We start from the raw sequence: 20,589 nt of genomic DNA, 5'->3' as shown, positions 1-20,589 counted from the left end.
AAATCCCATCAATGGGTTCTAAATCTCATAACACTTGGTGAGGAGGTCATTAGTTTAATATTGTTTGTGTAATTTTTTTTATACCGTAAAAGAAAATCTAAGGAACTAAATCAATAGCCAAACTTGGGCGATGGGGTGCTCGTGATCCAACTAACAAGAGAAAATTAGAATTTCATATAAAGATGATAAAATATAAAACACCCCAAATATCTAATGTCATTATTACAAATAACCCTCACAACAAAACACCACCACTACAACCACATGCCATACCTAAACAAACTTAAAACTGAAATTTAAGAAAACATATCATCAAGATGGTAAAATATAAAACACCACCAATATCTAATGTCATTATTATAAATAACCCTCACAACAAAACAACACCACTACAACCATATGCCATACCTAAACACACTTAAAACTAAAATTTAAGAAAACATATCAGCCACTACGGTGTCCACGGTTGCCATGGCATGAATGCTCCCCCTTGTCAGCCTATGTGAAATACACTTTCCAGCACGTTGGGCACATAAACTGCCCGTCATACTCATTTCGGTGTACTTTCTCACCATGGTGCACAAATCTATTTTTTGTTTTTTTATTTTCCTATGACAAAGGTAGCATTGGTAGATATCGCAGTCGGTGTGCCTTAATTCCACATGCTTATTGAGATCGTCTTTGTTAACAGACTTATAGTCACAAAGGCTGCAGTCTCCCATCTACAATCAATGAACAATATAACATTAAGTTTTAACGTCTCCAAATTACACTTCACTAAATGACTGCAATTCATCATATTAGGGACGCAACAAAATTTAAATGACTATAAAGTTATAAAATAAGCAAAGTTGGCTTAGCATTTGTATGACGAAACTCATACCTGACCATATGTATGTAGAGAGAGAGAGAGAGAGAGAGAGAGAGAGGATGGGAAACAAAATTAAATCAAAAAGTAGAATGCAAATTATCCACTCAATTCAAATTAGAAATGAAGGCTTCCAAAACACTGTTTCATTTCATAAAATAAGCAGTAAAGAATATTTAAAATAAAATAAAAAACCAGGTATATATATCAATTCATAACGTTAATAGGCAGTATAAAAAAAACTAGGAGGTTGGCTTGAACAAAGGTTTTACCTTTCCAGCAGCGAAGAAGAAGCACACACTTGGTTGGCAAAGTATCAGAAGATCTGTGTTGTTAAAACTACCACTCAACAGTGCTAGTGCTATCTCTTATGAGTCTTAAGCCTCTGGGTCGATGCAGTCCTTTTTAAGTGGTTTGGTGGGGTGAAATGAATTATGAAAGGGAGAGGTTTCTTTGTTCCTCTCGGTAATTAATTATTACCAGTGGTGGCCACTACGTTTCTCCAAAACTATAACTCAACTGATATAACTCAAAACTATAACAAAACTATAACCTTAGGTCATATGCATTATTGTGGTTTTAGATTTCTATTTCAATTTCTACTTGATTTAGGATTTTTTTATTTTAATCATATTTTCTACCAATGTAACCCTAGGACATATGCATTATAAATAAGACTTTTAGGGAGTCATATTATTTGTCCATGAGAGTGTGTTATAAGCCAAATTATGAACGAGTGTGAGGAAAACACCTACATACGATCTTCAATCTTCTTCTTCTGGGTTCTCACCAAAATAACAAAATCTTCTTCTTAAGTGTTTGAACGTATGACTTCAGGTATGTTTTCTTAAAATCAAATTACTATTATGTTCATGTCAGTATTTGGTATTATGATATCTTACTTATGCATACATCAAATTATGTACATCTTTTTTAGGCCAACTGTTCAAACTTGATCTTTATTTTGCATACTTCACTTAGATTCATGACATGACATGCCATGTTATCTCCAGATCTCATACTATTATTTACTTAAATATATATTTAATTATGCATGACATGAATAGAGATATAGGGTGGTTGTTTTTTTTTTTTTTTAGGCGTTTGAAAATATGCATTCAATACTTTTTTTTGGGTTTGTTTCGTGCATAAAAACTGTTTATTAATATTGTATCTGTAATTTATATATGTTTTTACATAACTATGATCTCTATAATTTATTTATTTTTCCATCTTCTCAGATTGTTCTCATCCTCCAATGCTCTTGATTCAGAGTGCCAAGAAAGCTACATGGAATTTATACAATCCCATGATTGACAATGTCCTTGATGTGCAATTCGAATTGCCAAAGAAGCGATTTTGTGGTTTTGCAAAAGGATGGTTAATAGCTATGAACATGAATTTGGTAGTAACCCTAATAAATCTATTTTATAGGGTTAAGGGGAAGAAAAAGAGAGAAGATTCCATCATCAATCTTCCTCCACAAGACCGTAATTATGGTAATTTTTTGCATGAACAAGTGATTGCCGCATTTGTCATCAAGGCTACAATATCAGCGGATCCAATATTAAATCCCAACAATTGCATTGTTGTTGCCACATATGAGGGAAGGGGTAAATTGGCTTTCATCAAACTCAATAAAGACACAACATGGACTTACGTTGATGAAAGCTTGTCCTTTATTCAAGATGTTGTTCATGTTGAAGATAAGTTTTATGTTGTTGAAGAAGGGGGTACACTTTTTTCTTTTGATATTACTAGTCAGTGTATCTCCAATAAACAATTGGTTGCACAAGGCATTGAATCTGATGAGGTGCAAAAGACATATCTCGTGGTTTCAAATGATAAAGAATTACTGATGGTTCTAAGGTATATTACATTTAAAGATAGATGTCGTGTGACGACAAAAGTTGAACTACTCGAATTGAATTTCGACGACAAGTATGAGTGGGTTGAGAAAAACACCTTAGGAGATGTTGCTCTCTTTTTGAGTGATAATTTTTCAATATTTGTAGTGGCTTCGAATTTTTCAGGATGTTGACCGAATTGCATATACTTCAACCATGATTATGAACGTATAGAAGGAGGTTATGACAAAAAGCTTTTGCGTCTTGATTTTGGTGTTTATGACATTGAACGTCAAAGCTTTTCACAACCTTACACCTCAGATGCTAACGCTTTTATGGAGAAGACCATGCAACCTCCATATTGGGTAGATGTACCAACTTTTCTTTTGTAAGAAAATTTATTGATGCTCCGATGTGTTGCGGTTCTATTATTTAGTGACTAATGTAATGGTTTTTTCCCCTCTATTGTTAAGCATGTGCACTTGCTCAAATGTAATTGTTGTTATGTTTGTTTGCAACTTACTTTAATGTTTGTGTAATTTTTTCTGTGCCGTAAAAGAAAAAAGAAAATCGAAAGAACTAAATCAATAGCCAAACTTGGCCGGGTCTTCCTACTTTTGACCACACACAAAAAAGAGTCAAAATCAAAATTAGTAGTCAAACTTGCTCGTGCTATAGCCGTAGGAAAAAAGAATTGAATTGGGATGTGTTCTTGGCTTTATTAACTCTCAAGTTCTATTGTCCCATAACACTTGGTAAGGTCAGTAGTTTAGTGATGCAAACAATCTAATTTTTAAGTCTCCAATTTATGTCATGTTACGAAATATTCACCAAACAAAAGTAATTTAACCAAGCCAATGGGTCTTTACCACAATAGTAAGGTGGTGGGGACGTTTCAACCCCTAAGACACCATTTAGTAGTTTATTATAATTCCCCTTTCTCTATCCATCGACTAGCCAATTTATTATTATTTTTTTAATAACATTAGTTTAAATCATGGTTAATTTAACCAAATGGAGAACACCCTTAATTCGAAATTAGGACATTGGGTCATTTGAAGGGGTAAATAAAAATTGAAGATACATGGTAGTCTTTAGCTTTATGATCCAATCTCAAATCTAAATCAAGCAATATCAAATTTTTAGCTCTCTGGGCAAAAAAATCAAAATCAAAATTTTAGCTCATTATGTTTTAAAAAATTTCACTTTAGCACTGTGTGTGAGAAGCCCCCATCTCATGTAGTTTATATTGTCACTTATATTTTAAAAAAATAAAAATGATCTTTTTTAACAAAAAAAAAAAAGGCTCTTACTTGTGTTATATTTGGTCCGACCCAATATCTACTCACACGTTTGGAATCATGTCGTCCATGGACAGAATCTGGACCAAATGAGACTTAGCAAGCTGGACTGGGCCAGCCCGGCCACCTCGATGGATCGAATGGCTCAAGCAAAGTCCATCTCATTTTCCAATTCTAAGCTACATTCGCCAAGAAAATCTATTGACCCAAATAAACATTGCCAGAAAAATTAAAAAAAGTTTCGAAATTGATTTAGGACCGCGCATAATCGAGAAGGTCAGAAAATAAAAAATTTCAGACGAATACAAAATGGAATTTTCATTCAAGAAGAAACAGATGGCTGTCAATAATATCTTCTCAACTGTTGATGGAGTTTTCACGAAAAAAGATGTTGAAACCCTGCAACACAACTGCCACAAAATACATACACGAAACCTTAACCCATCAAATTGTGTGTTCCAAAATACATACACGTTGTAGGTACAACCTAATTACAAACAGAATCATTTGTCTTATTGATTTTGCTTCTTTTTGTTTTATACCTAAAAATTCTAATTGGTAGATAGTTTTTGGTGATCATCTACAGCCACAACCACTGCAAATGTGACGACTCTCCCTTATCCCACCCAGTGAACAAAATATCGATAATTTCGCCGATATTTCGGCTAAATTATCGTTTTTTAGGGGCACACAGGGGTTCGAACCCCTCCCCGCTTCCAACTTCTAAGCCTCTTAGCCACCACGCTAGCCATCACTTTGTGATTAGTATCTATCGAATCTGATATTTATAACTCTTCCAAGTTGTTTCTCAAAATATAAAATAATTACTTATTGTTTTATATTGTTGATCAAATATTTAATTACTTAATATAATTTATTTCTTTCCTATTTAATCCATTTAATGTTATTGCTTATTTTATTATTCATTATAAGTACTTACATTACTAAATTCTCCTTCAAATTGTTGCTTAATTACTTAAATCTCTATAATCATTTTCTTTATTTCCTATTTAATTCTTCTTTGGATAACTTTATTTGTGTTCTTAGTTAATTTTCAATCTTCACTATTAATTTTTAAGCATGGTAAAGTGCTTAATTTTCATGACAAATCAAGTTGGTTTACATCTTTAATTATTTTTCAATTTTTGATAAATTATAAATATAAGAACATGTACCATGTCATGATGTCCAATGAATAACGTGAAATAAAGTTACTCGTGCATCTTACCATGCAACTTATAAAGTGTAAAATATTGTAGTAAAAATGATAAATAAATTACTAGAGGGTGTTTAATTTTCTTTCATTAATTACTCTAGATTTTTTAGGTCATAGAGTTTGTCAGCTCGCAATATAATCAACTTAAATCACTCAAACATGCTATGCAATGCATTTCCTTCCAATCTTTTGTGTTAAAATAATAGATGATTGACTAAATAAACTTTTTAAAAAGTTTCATTAAAAGTTTCCATGTATTTATCACAATATGTCCGTGACTGTCCCGAGCACTCTTCAAAAGAATTGGTATACAAGATTTATTTTAATTAGGAAGTTATATATGTGAAGGTGACTTAGTCGTCACGCATACTAACGCTGTCTGTATTAGCACCAACATTTACAAGAAAGAAGTCCAATAACCGACAACTAAAGTAGGGGAATCGTAGGGTTGAAAATTAAGGCTAAACAAAAGTGTTTAAAGTTAATAGGAAGCTGACAATATTAATGGGGCTATGAACATAAAATAACATTCAAAACCAAATGGCGTAGGCAGAAAGGAGTTTGCAATTTTTGCATAAAGTGCCAGTGCCTTGTTTTTATCTTCTCATGGATATTCAAAGTCTCTCTCAAGTGAGCCAAACAATATCTGCTCCACCCAAACCCGTGTTTAAGCCGCGTCTAATAAGATAAAAATTAAGCCTTAAATAAAGAGTTTTTGTTTAATTATTTAATCATACCATTGTAAATAATATTTCGTTAATCATATGCCACAGAATTTGTGTTACTTTTTATTAAGATATGAAAAAATAATAATAAGAGTCGAATTTTTGTGGTGAGTGTACGGACGAAAAGTATTGTTACATGACGTAGTTATAAGACTCGGCTCAATTAGTAACAAGTTGATGTGCAAATTAAATTATCAGTAGTAATTAACATGACCTAGTGTTTTAACAAACAAAAAAAAAAGAAAGAAAAAAGTGACCTAGTCAAAACTCAATCAACTATTTAATCCAGTTTCTAAAATATTCATTTTATTTTATGAACTTTCCACACGTAAAAAGTTCAACGTGGAGCTCTCTATCAATAGCGTCATGCCAAAAGCTTCTATAATAATCTTCGATCTTAATCAACTTTTCACTGGCCTTACAAATTTGCACCGGCTTTCGGTCATTTCGGGGCCAAAATATTCTACAAGGAATCAAAGAATAATCTCGTGTCGATTAATCCAAAAAAACAAAATTCATATGGAAAACCTTTTGGTCATCTAAAATCCGCCAAAATCAAAAGGAAAAGTTGATGATACACAAGTTGGGATAAATTGGCCTTTTGAACCCTTCAAAGTGTAGTGCTGACGCTAGTTCAACTTTGAAAGTTGATGAATGAGTAGTGTAGAATTCTAAAAGGAAACAAAAGAAAAAGGAGGCTTTTTTCGCCTTCATTTTTGTTCGTATCTGTCACACTTAGACTACGTACACGTATTGACCGAAAGAAAAAAGACTGCGTACACATAAGAATTTCAAAAATGTTTGAATTTAGCGTTGAATATTCGGCCATAAAATTGACAAAACTTTAGCTAACCTGGTTGGTCTCCTTCCATATGGAGAAAAAACTAGGGCAAACGAGTATTGGTTGTTGTTTCTTGGTATGTCACAGCTATAAGTAAAACGTCATAACATATTCACTTGAATTCGGATCTTATAAATGACATAAGAAGCTCCATAGATCATAGAGGTTGGTGGTATCTTCAACCAGCTAGCTATGGACACTTGGATCATTGATGATTATAAGCCCAAAAGAAACAAAAATGGAGAGGTGGCAAATTTAAATAATGTGGGTACTTGATATGAGAACAAGGAAAGAATATACGAATACATATACTAGTAGGATACGTGTAGCTAAAACTTGAATGAATTTGTTCAAATAAAGCGGTTTTGTATTTATTTATATTTTTCAATTTTTAGAGAGTAGCGATAACCCTACTCCCCCATTTATTCACCGTATTCACCTATTATATGCTATTAAATTTTTATTTCTTTTTGTTCATTTTGAACTGTGACGCCCATTACCGCCGGCATATTAGTGCTTCATTATCTTGGCATCTTTGGTTGAAGAAGAATACTATTAGATTAAGAGTAATTATAGTGTAATATGATAGTACGGTCATATAATCCTAGTTAGATTAGCTGGTAGTCCTAATTTGAAGTTTATCCCTTCATGTAATTTTACCATAAAATGAAATCGAGTTTTTATTTTAATGTTTAGTAGGCCTCACATTTTGTTAAGTAGCAATGATTCGCTCTTTTTAAAGTAAAGATGAACACGGGAGATTTAAAAAAAAAGATAAAGATGTGAGAGAATATACAAAGCAAAAACAAAAAACAAAAAAACCTAATAATTCGAATCAATTTTCTTTTGTGGGGATTAGCATCAAAAATCAAATTTAAATTGCCCATTTGGTAGACCAACAATTATTATTACAAAACCGAATCAGAATATGATTTTCCACACACTCTGAGTTGGAAACTTCATATATCTGTGAGTTGAGAAAAATAATTATACCATATATGCTGAGAATATGATTGGATTATTGGTACTATATGGTAAAGAAATATATAATTATTAGAGAGATTCAAAATTAAAAGAAAAAAGTCTTGCATTTAATCTAATAAAGAAAGGCCCATAAAACACATCATCAATGGGCTGGACAGCAGCTAGCAAATGAAGGACAATTTGAAATCTCTCATTAATCTTTTTTATATTAATATTTTCAATCCAAACACAGCTTTAGCCTTTACTTTCGCTTAATTTGCTTGCTCTCTCTCTCTCTCTCTCTCTCTCTCTCTCTCTCTCTCTCCGCCTTTGACCCATCGAAACCTGCCGGCAAGTAGCCGTCTTCCAATTAAATACTCTACCTTCAAATTTCAATCCCTTCCCCACTTAACATTCCTCATCTTCTCTCATCTGTATATAAATTTCCCTTTTTTTTCCTTTTTTTTTTTTCTCCATATTTCCATTTACTCATCTTCTTCTTCCGAACCCAAGTGTATTCGTAACTCTCTCTGTACGCACCATGATTTTCCCTTCAAAAAGAAGGAAAAGACTTATGAAAATTCCCTTTTCACCACAAAAAGCTCTGCTATAGATCACCAAATTTCCCAACCTTTTGGTTTTGGGAACTGGGTTTTTGCCCCAAAATTTCAAAAGAAGAAAAAGAATGATTCTTTCCAACCCATTCTTTCTTGTAATTGTAACCGTCTGTATATTTGTAGCAATCCGTGTGGCTCTGTACAAAACTGGGTTGGTTTTTCTTGTGAAGAAATGGTGGAGGCGATTCGAAGACTGCTTCCATGTCTACCAATCTTTCAAAGTCCCAGAATTCAACGAAAGCATGCAGGAAAATCACCTCTATGGCAGAGTCACCGACTATCTCAACTCTCTCACCTCCATTGAAGAATCGGATTTCACCAATCTCGTCACGGGCAAAAAACCCAATGAAATTGTACTCAAGCTCGACCGAAACCAGACCATCGAAGACGACTTCCTCGGCGCCAAGGTGCTATGGGAAACAGGGGCCAGCACAGACAGTACGAGCAGAAGCTTAGTGTTGAAGATTCGAAAAGCCGATAAGCGTCGGATTCTCAGGCCTTATTTGCAGCACATCCATGTCGTCGCTGATGAGCTGGAGCAGAAAAAACGAGACTTGAGGCTTTTCATGAACGTTGATGCTCCCAATCGAGCATGGAGAGCCGTCCCGTTCACGCACCCATCGACCTTGGAGACCATAACCATGGAAGCCGATCTCAAATCCAAGGTAAAATCCGATTTGGAATCGTTTCTCAAGGCCAGGCAATATTACCACAGACTGGGTCGGGTTTGGAAACGGAGCTTTTTGCTATACGGGCCATCGGGCACTGGAAAATCAAGCTTTGTGGCCGCCATGGCCAATTTCCTTAACTACGATGTGTACGATCTCGATCTGTCGAGAGTCAAAGACGATTCAGAGCTGAAGACGCTTCTGTTGCAGACGACGACCAAGTCGGTAATTGTGATAGAGGATTTGGACCGATATCTCGCCGAGAAATCGACGGGTTTGAGCTTTTCGGGGATTTCGAATTTCATGGACGGGTTGTTGAACTCGTGCTGCGCGGAGGAGCGGGTCATGGTGTTCACGATGAACTCGAAGGACCACGTTGACCCGGCCTTTCTGCGGCCGGGTCGGATCGACGTCCATATCCATTTTCCGCTCTGCGATTTCGGAGCCTTCAAAAATCTAGCGACGAGTTATTTGGGGGTGAAAGAGCACAAGCTTTTTTCTCAGGTGGAGGAGATTTTTCTGAATGGGTCAAGTTTGAGCCCGGCCGAGATCGGCGAGTTGATGATCGCGAACCGGAACTCTCCGAGTCGGGCCATTAAATCGGTCATCACGGCTCTGCAAACGGACGGCGATGGGAGGGGGATCAGCATGTTCGGGCGGCGGGTGGGGTTTGATGTCGGGTCGAGAAAGTCCGCGGACGAAATGGTTGAACCCGGCGGGGTGTTTTGCGGGGAAGGCGCTCATACCGTTAGGGACTTTAGGAAGTTGTATGGGTTCTTGAGGATGAAGAGCAACAAGAGCTCTCATTCTCAGTCGTTCGATGCTGGCTCGGCGAACAGGGATGGCTGATCGGACGGCTCAGAAATGGCTATGTTTTGAAGGGGCATGTTCGATGCAACGTGTCGAGTTGTAATTGGGAGGACATTGCCCTTGGGTCTCTGGAAGAACAGAGAATCAATATAGGGGGAAATGCAGCAGAATACAGCTTAATTTAATTAGAACCAAAAACCAACAATTTGTTTTGATATTTGTTTGATATTTGGATATTTGTTAGTTGGGATTGGATGCTTTGTGGATAGATTAATTGACACAATTGGGAATGTGATTCTGTCTTTCTCCTCTTCTTCTTCCCTTTGTTGGAATGCACTGCCTTTTGTTGATACACTGAACATGTAAATGACATTGTTTTAATTTTCTGAAAAAAATTAGCTATTTATGAATTACAGAAAGGGAAATGGAATTCAGGAATAGGGATAGTTCTTCTTTACCCCTTACTTGAATTACAAGTCCGCGTTGTACGATTGTTAAATTCATTGTATACCAGACATTACGGTTAGTTTAGTCCTATCATGTCTGAGTTTCAAACAACAAAAGGCCAAATTGGAGTCTTATCTAAAGAAGTTTTATTATTACCTTACAAGCATACACGAACCAAGATGCAAAATTAGTAATGTATAACACCAAAAAATCAGCAATCAAATTATGCTTAACAAAGTCAATGCATTCACAAATGGACGCTCTGTTTATTTTTAACCTTAAATCTTATATGACAAATAGCAATTACTATAATATTTACAAATTAGTAATACAATACAGAAGAATCAAAGAAAAATAGATTAAGCTACTGCAAGTGACCAAACAAACAATGTCTTAGTGATGTCACTGCATTTGACTATTTTGTGCAAAATGATATTCCTTTTTCTTTGTTGCTAATTTTAAAGGTTGTTTTTTTCTGCTCTCATCATTGGTCATGATGGTATTTGATCCTGCTTCCTTTTCAAGTCATTTTTGTCTTTAAATCGCAGAATCAGCCAAAATTTTGAAAGCAAAAAAATTGAAATCAGAATTAACATATGATATTTATTTATATGACAATAAAAAGAAAAGGAAATGGACAGCAATTAAGCATGGACAACTGGTTCATCGTCTTCATTTGTTTCCTCGAATAATGGTAAGTTAATACTCGTTTGCTAGTCAATTCTCAAAATGATTCTCCAAATCATTGAGAAGTGGTTATGGGAGATTCAAGCTTCTTTTTTTTCTTCTTCTTCTTCTTATATATAAAATGAGGATTGTAAATTTATTGAGAAAATTGTGTCTGTCAAATGCTTATTTGTTTGTACCATATCTGATCGGACCTCTCAACTATAACACGTGAAACAAATGACCCACGTGACCCAGCTTAGTCACTAGAACTCACAGCGACCATCATCAAAGGATAGCCTTCGGCAACTTCACCTATTGATTCGGCTCAACAAAGGCAGCTGTCGTGCTACTTTAACACAGGGACACATAGCTGCCTCTCGGACAATGTCTAGAAGCCTCGTATCGAAACTATAACCCATGGTGGTCCACCTCTCTCCTCTATAAATTGAGCTCATGCCCCAAAGCACGAGATAACAGTAATTTGGCACTAGGACTCTTATTATGTCCAATTATTTATTCACTCCATCTTTAAGCTAACTTAAGTATTAGAGAGTCTTAATTCGATACCACACCGGCGCCTAAAGCCTTACAATTGCTCTATCTCTCTTTGCAGATACACCTTGCATCTTCCGTAACTGAAGGTGGATCACTTCGAAGTCAGTTTCATTTTTGGACATCAACATAAGTCATTTTCATTTTGCTATTTCATTTTAGATACACAAAGGTGTGAAAGTATGCTATTATTGTGGAACTATTTTATATATTATGTTGTTAAGCTAGGTGTATTTTAAAATGGACACTGCACTCGAGTCCATTCCTACTTCTTGCAAATAACAGTTTGACACATATACAAAAATAATTCATACATGTCAAACTGTGATTGACAGGAAAATAGGAGTTCCTACTTCTAGAAAAGTGGGCAAGTATTTTCCTTTTAAAATTATGTATGAATGTGCCAATTGTGATCGATCGTTACCATTTACCTAACATACTACATATACACTATATATATGACAAAATATTAGTCATCTCTTTATGTAGTTTAATGTGCTTCATACCAGCTATGATTTTTTTTTTTTTTTAAATTTTCTTGAGAAGCTGATTTATGCGATGCCTCCAAAAGCAAAAGTCCTGTTATGAACTTGTATGAAAGTTGGCCAAATCGTCCTTGACCAACAATTTAAGCAACTTTCTAAATTATGATAAATAAATAAATAGGATGTTAACCCTGCAAAAATAAATAGGCTGATAGGCGTACCTAACACACGAAAAAAATGAAAAAGCAAAATAGAAAGACATCATCTTTCTTTTTTATAATCAAATTAGAAGGACAATTTTTGGCAATACGATACTTTACAAGAATGAACTTCGCAGCTCGATCATCTCCATTTATGTATATATGTTTGACTATAATTTGCACCAACAATACAAAATTTATTTGCAAAATGTTGTCTCATGATTGATTTTTTATTTATTAAATTTATACATATACATTCCAAATCAAAATAATTAACCAATTCATTTTATGTTGATTTTACTTACTTTTCGACCTCCTCATCATTATATGATATATATATATATATATTGCAATTATAAGGGGTATCAGTTCAGGTATGTTCTGAGACAGCCCAGCTGGGTTCTTTTATCTCATCAATTAAAAGTTCAATGCCTCGATGATATGCCTGATATGGACGTGGACCAAATTGCTCCAGACAGCATGATCAAGCCTACTCCTTTTGCCACCCTATACATGTCCCACAACAACCAATTCAAGGAATTTTTTTAGGCTTAATCGCAGCAATAGTCTCCAAACCATATTTGTAGTTATATTTTTATTTCTCAACTTCAAAAACAGTTGTAAAGGTTCTCCAATTATGTATCGTGTTGTGTCATTGGTTCCATCAAATTCTATTAAATTTTCTGTTAAAAATGAGAATAAATTCGGAAATTCATCCACAATCCTCTCCTTCCTCCATGACCGCAACCCATGCCTTCCTCCTCCTTCAATTCCTCCCAACTCCAATCCCTCTCTCTTTGTCACGCTGGGCACCCATACCCAGCCCGCATTCCTCAATAACACTTGTATTTAAAAGAAGTCTGATAATTTCTCTAAGTGAAAATTATTCGAATATATAATTCACATTCTAAAAATATCATCATACACTCCTTATAATTCACGGGCACAATTTTAAAGTAGTATATTGTAAAATTATTGTTAGCTTCAAATAAACCAAACATTACCTTGCCTTTTAGCCATAAATCATCGATGATAACAAATAATCATGCCACATCAGTTCATGAAAACATACATTTTCTAGTGAGATGTCATACCAATTAAAGCTTATAAGTAAATAAATAAGTTACATGAACTTGATGTTAAACTTTACACCAAAAGGTAATGCATCATTATTGCTAAAGCCTAAGTGGTTGGGATATAATGAGTGCTTAAGCTAAGCAAGGGTAATATCATAAATGTTATGCAAGATACTTCAAAAGGAAAATGATTTCCTTCCAATTTTATAACCTTGTTTTATATGATATGTTGTTCTACTTTTGAGTTTGCTACCCATAACCTAACTCATGATTGTGTTTGATGCTGTTTTGGAGATTGATAGATGGGCAAGCTCAACAAACTTCTTCAACTTTGCCAGCAAAAAGAAAGAAAAAGAAAGAAAGGAAATTTGATAGAAAATGATGTTTTTGGGTGATGCTTGTAGATTTTTCTGTACCAACACTACCTTGGTGAATACAGATCCCTAATTTGTTGCCCAAAAAGACAAAAGGAAACGAAAAAGAAAGAAGATGTTGGGGCACTATTATTTTCAAGCTGTGTAAATTAGGGTGTTTTAGCCTCTTTGGTGGGTAATTTGTTGCTTGACAGGCTCATGTGAGGTAGATTGACACCCTTTAAGCGGCACGTAATAGTCTTGGGTCGGAGAAAATTTTGACGAAAAGCACTTCCCACTAAGTAAATAAATTTAGTGCTTGAGTGACATGTATGATTCAGTTAAATATATTGCATATTACAAGTTTATTTATTTATTCGTTTCTTTTGGGAAGGCAAAATCTCAAACTTATGGAGTTTGTATTTTCTCAAGTAAATGCCATGCAAACCCCAAACATGGAAAAATACCATTCAGCATTCATGCAATGCGCTCAAATAATGCAATGCAGTCCAACTCTATTATTTTCCATCAAACAGACAGACGACTTGTCGTTTTACACACCTTGAGCCACTTCAAACGCACCGTTTCATTGCTCCTCCAACCTTATAAAAAAAGTGAGTTACTTGACCAGGGCCCAGATTTTGACAAGAAAGAAAGGAAGGCCCAATGGTTCGGGCCCTGCCACCGAATGCCAAGGTCCACATTTGACAGTTCACCTACAAAACATCTCTTTTGTATTGATGGAGGTGGGTCGCCCGACCCAACCAATCAAGTACCGTGCAGATCTTTTGTTGGCATATTATGCAAAATGCCATGTTGTGTATACTATACGTATCTCTGCCATATGCAGTAAGTGCTCATTTGTTAAGCTCTTAATTGAAATTCAAATGGAAGAAGCTTGTAGCTTAAGTGATTAAGAATAATTATTCATGCACTTGAGTTCTTGTGTTTGAGGCTTGAGTTCTTGTGTTTGAGTCCCCCTCTCTCAATATCGCTTGCGTGTATAAAGAAAAATTAAATTCAAAGATCAATCATGATAATTACAATCATATTACAATCGAGAAGACTTATAATTCCAGTGATAAATTACTTGCCCCACATTCCGCATTTCGGAATGAGAATTTGACACTTACTTTTTCCCTTCAAGGCCTTTAGCCTCTTTTTTACTTGTTACTCAAAACCAAACAAATTCAAAAAAGAAAGAAAAGAAAACATAAATGGCTCATCCTTGATGTGGCAGTAAACAAGTTGAAAAATTATACCACTGACCCCCTCACGTAATACAATTAGATCAACAAGAGCAAGCAGACAATTTCTTCATCTCACTAATTTCCAACTCAGACCCAGAAATAACATCAATTTTAGCTCCTTTAAGATCAACCCCATTGGATTTGTTTCCATTGCCACATTCCAATGCCTTCTTAGACACCACCCCATATATCTTCTCTAGGACACTAAAGAATGCAGTGTCCACATTCTCACCACTGAAGGCTGATGTCTCAGAGAAGAACAGCCCTTGATCCTCAGCAAACTCAACTGCATCTTCTGTGGGCACATCTCTCTGCTCCCCAAGATCAGCTTTGTTCCCAACCAGCATGATCACGATCGAATTGTCAGCGTGAGCCCGGAGTTCCTCCACCCACCTAGCAACATGATCAAAGGTCTGCCTCTTGGTAATGTCATACACCAGCATTGCCCCTAATGCACCTCTATAGTATGCACTTGTTACTGCTCTATACCTACAAGGACCATCAACAAACATGCTTTTCTTTAAGTATATTGTCTTTAAATTTTCTCAATTCTTGTCCAAATCTAATAAATAAGATCAACCTACACTCTGTCCCACAAATTTAATTTTGAGATTGGTTCTATAGCAGCAAGTTTTGAATGCACTTGTGCAGTACATTTAATGTTGTTGCTGAAATTGCTGATATGCAGAGAGAGAGAGAGAGAGAGAGAGAGAGAGAGAGAGAGAGAGAGCTCTACATAACAACAGTACCAGCATAAAATCAGGTTGTTTACCATTTATACAGATCCCTGTGCACATTCATGTCTGTCATCTAGAGAAAAGTAGAAAGAAAAAAGAAGAAGCAGCCTGTATGTCTGTAAGTATGGGCTCATACTAATGAACTCATTTTTGTCATGTTGCAAAACTACATTGATAGCAAAAGCACAAAAGCTGGGAAGCTGGTCTTATCTTCATTTGGCACAGTGCCACTAGCTAGACCTAGATCCCAAATCCACCAATAGGGAAGGCTCCTTTTTAATTTATTTATTGCACATTTTGATCAGAAACAAATGTTGATTATGTCACATATACACTGTATTAAAACCTCTAATCATATATTCATAATTCATGTTTCATATACCCTACACAGAGGACAAGTTTTAAACCAAAAAGTATTATATTAATGTGCTTGAACAGTTACATCTGCTTCCATAGTAATGTGGATTATGGATTATAGATAGTAATGTTCTCTTCACATACTTACTTACACTGCAGGACAAATGAATAATGTTGTCAGATTGTGAATTTAAACCACACATTCTGAATAAAATTAAAATAGTTCGGATTGAGAGACTAACAACGCAATCATTTTATGTTGTCAGATAGTCTGGGAAAGCAGCATTCTCCATGCATTACATACAATAGTGCTTAAGCTTCAATCACCATTCAAATTCAAGTAAAAAAAGTTGAGAGAGAGCTAGAGATTTATAAAACCTTTCTTGGCCAGCAGTATCCCAGATCTGGGCTTTGATGAGTTTGCCTTTAACGGTGACAGTCCTAGTCTGGAACTCAACCCCAATTGTGGACTTGGAGTCAAAGCAGAACTCATTCTTAGTAAACCTGGACAGAATCTGAGTCTTCCCAACTGCTGAGTCTCCAATAACCACCACCTTGAACACATAGTCTATCTTTTCTTGCCCATTAATCTCCTGAGCTACCCTCTGAACCTGATCAGCGTCAACCCCATTCATTTCTTGGTTCATTTTCTCAGTACAACTTAACAATCAATGATCAAAAAGATGATATACAGTGCTCTTTCTCTCTCTTTGTTTTTCTTTTGAAATTGGACTTGGAAGACTTGGTCTTTTATTTAGTCTAGGATGTCAGTGGGAGCAAGTAAAACAACAGGAAAAAGATTGAGAAAAAGAGGAGAAGACAAGACAGGGTTGTCAATAACAGGTGGAAGGAGAGAGAGAGCTAGAAATGAAAACAACGGCTGTCCCTCTCTCTCTCTCTCTCTCTTAAATGCATAGTGCATTATTAAATCATATAGTATATTGTGCTGTGCATAATTTGGGCTAACTCTGTCAGTCAAAAGCTGTACAAGTTTTGTTTAATGGTTCTGAAATTGGGGTTTGGGAGTTACTAATTAAAGTAATCCAATTAAATTAAGCAGCATATTTACTTACAAATGAGTCAATTGGGGTTTTCATAAAAGTTGGTTTCATCATTACAATACAAGCAAAAATGGATTGGTCTTTGATAATAAACTCACTCATTTGAAGCCAGTCTGAGTGCTTAATGGGTTGGTCTTGTTCATGATCCAGCTCATTGGAAGCCCTTCAAAAATACTTTCTCATCATAAAATCCGATATGACATGTTACATTATGTATATTCCTCTTATCTTCTCAAGGGGTAGTTGGGTAGCTAGACATGCACTTGTACGTTTATCTCTTAAAATCAATGCTATACATAATAAAAGTACACAGGCAGCTGTTTTTTTTTATTAATTTATTTGGTTAAGGTCTGTCTCTACTAATTAATTTAGAGCCAAGATTTCATTTAAAAAATTCTTCAAATAAGTTTATTTGAGAATATCTTTGTAGAGTTTGTCCGCATTTTACTTCAATAATCCAACCACCTCTTACCTTATTGAATTTGATCACGAAAAGAAACTCTTTCTACCAAGAAGACTTGAACTCATCACATCTTTACAACAATGTACTTTCATAATAACACTGAAATTCCAACATGTGGAACTTCTTTATGCTTTTCTCTGCCTGCAGAACAATACAACCTTTGTGATGTTTGCACCGACAAAATATTTGGTTCAGTGACATTCGTAAGAAATATGAGTGATGATAAATGGCAATTCTTAGAGGAATATAAAGCAAGGGCGACCCTAGGGTGGTGCAAGTGGCGCCACCGCATAGGGCCCTTGATTCTTAAGGGCCCCTGAATTTTATTTTTAATACTATATATATATATATATTAATTTATAAGAATTGTATATATACTATAGCGTGCTAAATATTTCCACAAAAGTGTCTGTAGTGGAGTTGGCTTTCCAGCTCGTTTCCACTTAACAGAGGTGCCCAAAGTCTTTCTACTGGTTTTGTGTTTAATGCAATATAATCTAATTTGTTAATGACATTTGTGTGCAACTACTCTTTAATTTGTGATTGCCATTTTTTTTTTCTCTATTAAACACATATTGCTTATTGGAGGTAGCAAAGGACTTTATAGGGGCACACGGAGCTTATTTTTGTACTAAACATACTAATATTTAACTTTATCAAATGGAAACATTTAAATTTTTATGAATTTGATTTCTGATTGTCATTACATGTTTATTAATGGTGACTTTTAGTTATAAAAAAATTGTTTATGACATTAAGTTATGGCAAATTTTTATTTATAGTATTTTCGTATTAGATTATGTGAGGCCCCAATTTAAGTTTCGCACAGGACCCTCAAAATCTCAGGGACGACCTTGATATAAAGTTTTGAGCAGGGTGTTGGGACATACCCTTTTGGAATTCTTTAGTATCTATAAATAGAGTAGTCTTCATGCAATTAAAAAATTGAATTGATTCAGTTAATGTTTATCCATTTGAATACGAAGAGTCTTAGTATAGTCACTGATTATGGTTTGTGAGAGAGTTTCCTACATAATTTGGTTCAAAGAGTCCTTACGAATTGTAGTGCTTCTTTTACAAGGACATGAGTCGTTGTATCCTAGGAGGCGAGCGCCAGTAACCATAAGTACCTATGTGGGGCGTCATTCATTTTAAAGTTAGAGTGTCCAATACTTGCCTCGACTCAATTATTCAGATTCTTGTAATCCATCTTATATGATTTTTTTTTTACCATATTATATAAGTATGCATTAATTTTTAAGTTCGAATTTAATAATTATTTCTGAATTTCTGTGTGATTAAAAATAGCAATTAGACCCCCTTTTTTTTTTTTTTCAACAGAGGGGACACCAACCAATGCTTGTAGTTATTGCTACATACATGAGCATTGCTTTAATATTATGTTTGGGAAGGCCTACCTACAAGTTAACAATGTGGAACTTGTTTGTATGGCATTGATCCATCAAGGATATGGGCAAATCCACGATCAAAATAGCGGATTGAAAACTGAGTGATTGAAGAATGGATCCACATTTTCACAGATTGACTAAAACAAGAAAAATTCACGTATAATACTAAGATTTATGTGCTTCACTTTTAACTATAATTGAGTACGTACTTCTCAAACGATCTTTTGATGTCAAAAAATATATATTTTGGGATAATTTCTCTACCACTCAAGGGATTAGCTGCAGTTTTCCTACTTTTCTCCTCTCCATGCTAAATTAGCATCCACCATTTTTCCAGCACATTTTGCAAAATATTACAAGTTTACCCAAATATGAAATTACATGTAAGAAAAACTGTTCCGCGAGCACCGATGTACCACTTGATTTATGGGCTGGAATGGGCTGGGTTTAATGGTATTGCTTAATGGCCTATTTGTGAGTGGGCCCTCACAGCTTACCAACTGCCAAAGTTTTACTCCGCAGCTTGCAAGCCTGCAACGTTCAAGTCAATTTGAATCACAAATAATAATTCAGAGAAATTGGTTTCAAGGCAATTCATCTCCATTTGTTGACATTTAGTGGCTGACCTGAAAGCCTGAAACTTATCCTCTTCCTCTCTCCTCCATGGATACCCTGTCTAGCTCTGTCTCAACCCTCAAAGTCCCTACCCTTCTCTCATCAACCTCATCTCGTGAGCTCCATCAATTCAATCCTCAAAGTCCCAGAACACACAAACTTCCTCCACAATCCCACCTTCACTCCACCACCAAACCCAACTTAATCTCCAACAAAACCCCCTCTTTCTCTCACAAGCTTGTCTCTTTATCTTCAACCCCCTCCTTCTTGAACTCCTCTGCAACCCTCTCTCTCAATTCTTCATCATCCTCTGATCTCCATAGAAAACCAGCAACTGGGTATGCCGCTGCTCTGCTAGACATAGCTCAATGCAACAGTTCTGTTCATTTGGTTGAGAAGGACATTCAGAAGTTCTTGAAATTGCTCCACAATAAGCAAGTCCAAGCTGCCTTGGCCAACCCTTTTGTGGGTGAGAAAGAAAAGGGCCAAGTAGTGAACTTGGTGGCAGAGAAAGGGAGATTCAATAGGCATTTGGTGGGTTTGGTGAAGATGCTGGTTAGGAAAAATAAGGTGGGGATTGTGAAAGAAGTGTTGGAGGAGTTCCAGAGGATTTACAATGAGTTGTCCGGGACTGCTAAGAAGGTAAAGAATTTGGTTCATGAAAGCTTACTTTCATTTGCTGTATGATGCCATAGGCAATCCAAAGAACGTAAAGATTGCAACTTTACAATCTATGACCAATGCAAAAACTAGTTGTGCTGTATGAATGCATAATATGGCTGTCCAACATTCAAATTGGATATCCAAATAAGTTTGTAAGCTCATCAAAGCTCATATTTTTCATAATATTCTGGATATTCTTGGTGATGATCACTCTCAGTTTCCCACAATTGCAGAAATGCCCAAATTTTTTTTCAATACTGGAATGGATCATTTGGGGCAGGAGGAGAACAACATTTTACTTGTTGGTCGTTTTTGAACACATCATATAATGCTTCACCAATTCAGTGAAATTTGTTAATCCTCCCGGAAATGGATTGTGTTGGTATAAAATTTTAG

The 20,589-nt window shown here is 35.5% G+C and overlaps 3 protein-coding genes across 3 annotated transcripts; 2 read left to right on the top strand and 1 right to left on the bottom strand.

Moving 5' to 3' along the window:
* The first annotated feature begins 7,987 nt into the window (after nt 1–7,987).
* LOC117619519 (AAA-ATPase At2g46620) lies at nt 7,988–10,208 on the top strand. The gene has a single exon (XM_034349496.1). It carries the CDS (start codon nt 8,447–8,449, stop codon nt 9,893–9,895), a length of 1,449 nt encoding a protein of 482 aa, XP_034205387.1. The 5' UTR covers nt 7,988–8,446; the 3' UTR covers nt 9,896–10,208.
* A 4,434-nt stretch (nt 10,209–14,642) lies between these two features.
* On the bottom strand, nt 14,643–16,888 carry LOC117618948 (ras-related protein RABA3). Its single transcript, XM_034348736.1, has 2 exons — nt 16,361–16,888; nt 14,643–15,377 (listed from the first exon to the last, which is right to left on the bottom strand). The coding sequence occupies exons 1-2, from the start codon at nt 16,627–16,629 to the stop codon at nt 14,930–14,932; spliced, it is 717 nt and encodes a 238-aa protein (XP_034204627.1). The 5' UTR covers nt 16,630–16,888; the 3' UTR covers nt 14,643–14,929.
* A 2,595-nt stretch (nt 16,889–19,483) lies between these two features.
* LOC117618949 lies at nt 19,484–20,563 on the top strand. Its single transcript, XM_034348737.1, has 2 exons — nt 19,484–20,172; nt 20,427–20,563. Exons 1-2 carry the CDS (start codon nt 19,579–19,581, stop codon nt 20,520–20,522), a joined length of 690 nt encoding a protein of 229 aa, XP_034204628.1. The 5' UTR covers nt 19,484–19,578; the 3' UTR covers nt 20,523–20,563.
* Nucleotides 20,564–20,589: the final 26 nt, after the last annotated feature.

The sequence above is a fragment of the Prunus dulcis genome, chromosome 2 (genome assembly GCF_902201215.1).
Source record: "Prunus dulcis chromosome 2, ALMONDv2, whole genome shotgun sequence".
Lineage (NCBI taxonomy): Eukaryota > Viridiplantae > Streptophyta > Magnoliopsida > Rosales > Rosaceae > Prunus > Prunus dulcis.
This window is presented reverse-complemented; position numbering and strand designations above follow the sequence as displayed.

Excerpts from the sequence above, each read along its gene's own strand:
- LOC117618949 (XM_034348737.1), top strand. The coding sequence starts at position 19,579 with ATGGATACCCTGTCTAGCTCTGTCTCAACCCTCAAAGTCCCTACCCTT. Across the intron at positions 20,173-20,426 it reads TGTCCGGGACTGCTAAGAAG|AAATGCCCAAATTTTTTTTC; the intron begins GTAAAGAATTTG and ends CCACAATTGCAG.
- LOC117618948 (XM_034348736.1), bottom strand. The coding sequence starts at position 16,629 with ATGAACCAAGAAATGAATGGGGTTGACGCTGATCAGGTTCAGAGGGTA. Across the intron at positions 15,378-16,360 it reads GATACTGCTGGCCAAGAAAG|GTATAGAGCAGTAACAAGTG; the intron begins GTTTTATAAATC and ends TGGTCCTTGTAG.
- LOC117619519 (XM_034349496.1), top strand. The coding sequence starts at position 8,447 with ATGATTCTTTCCAACCCATTCTTTCTTGTAATTGTAACCGTCTGTATA.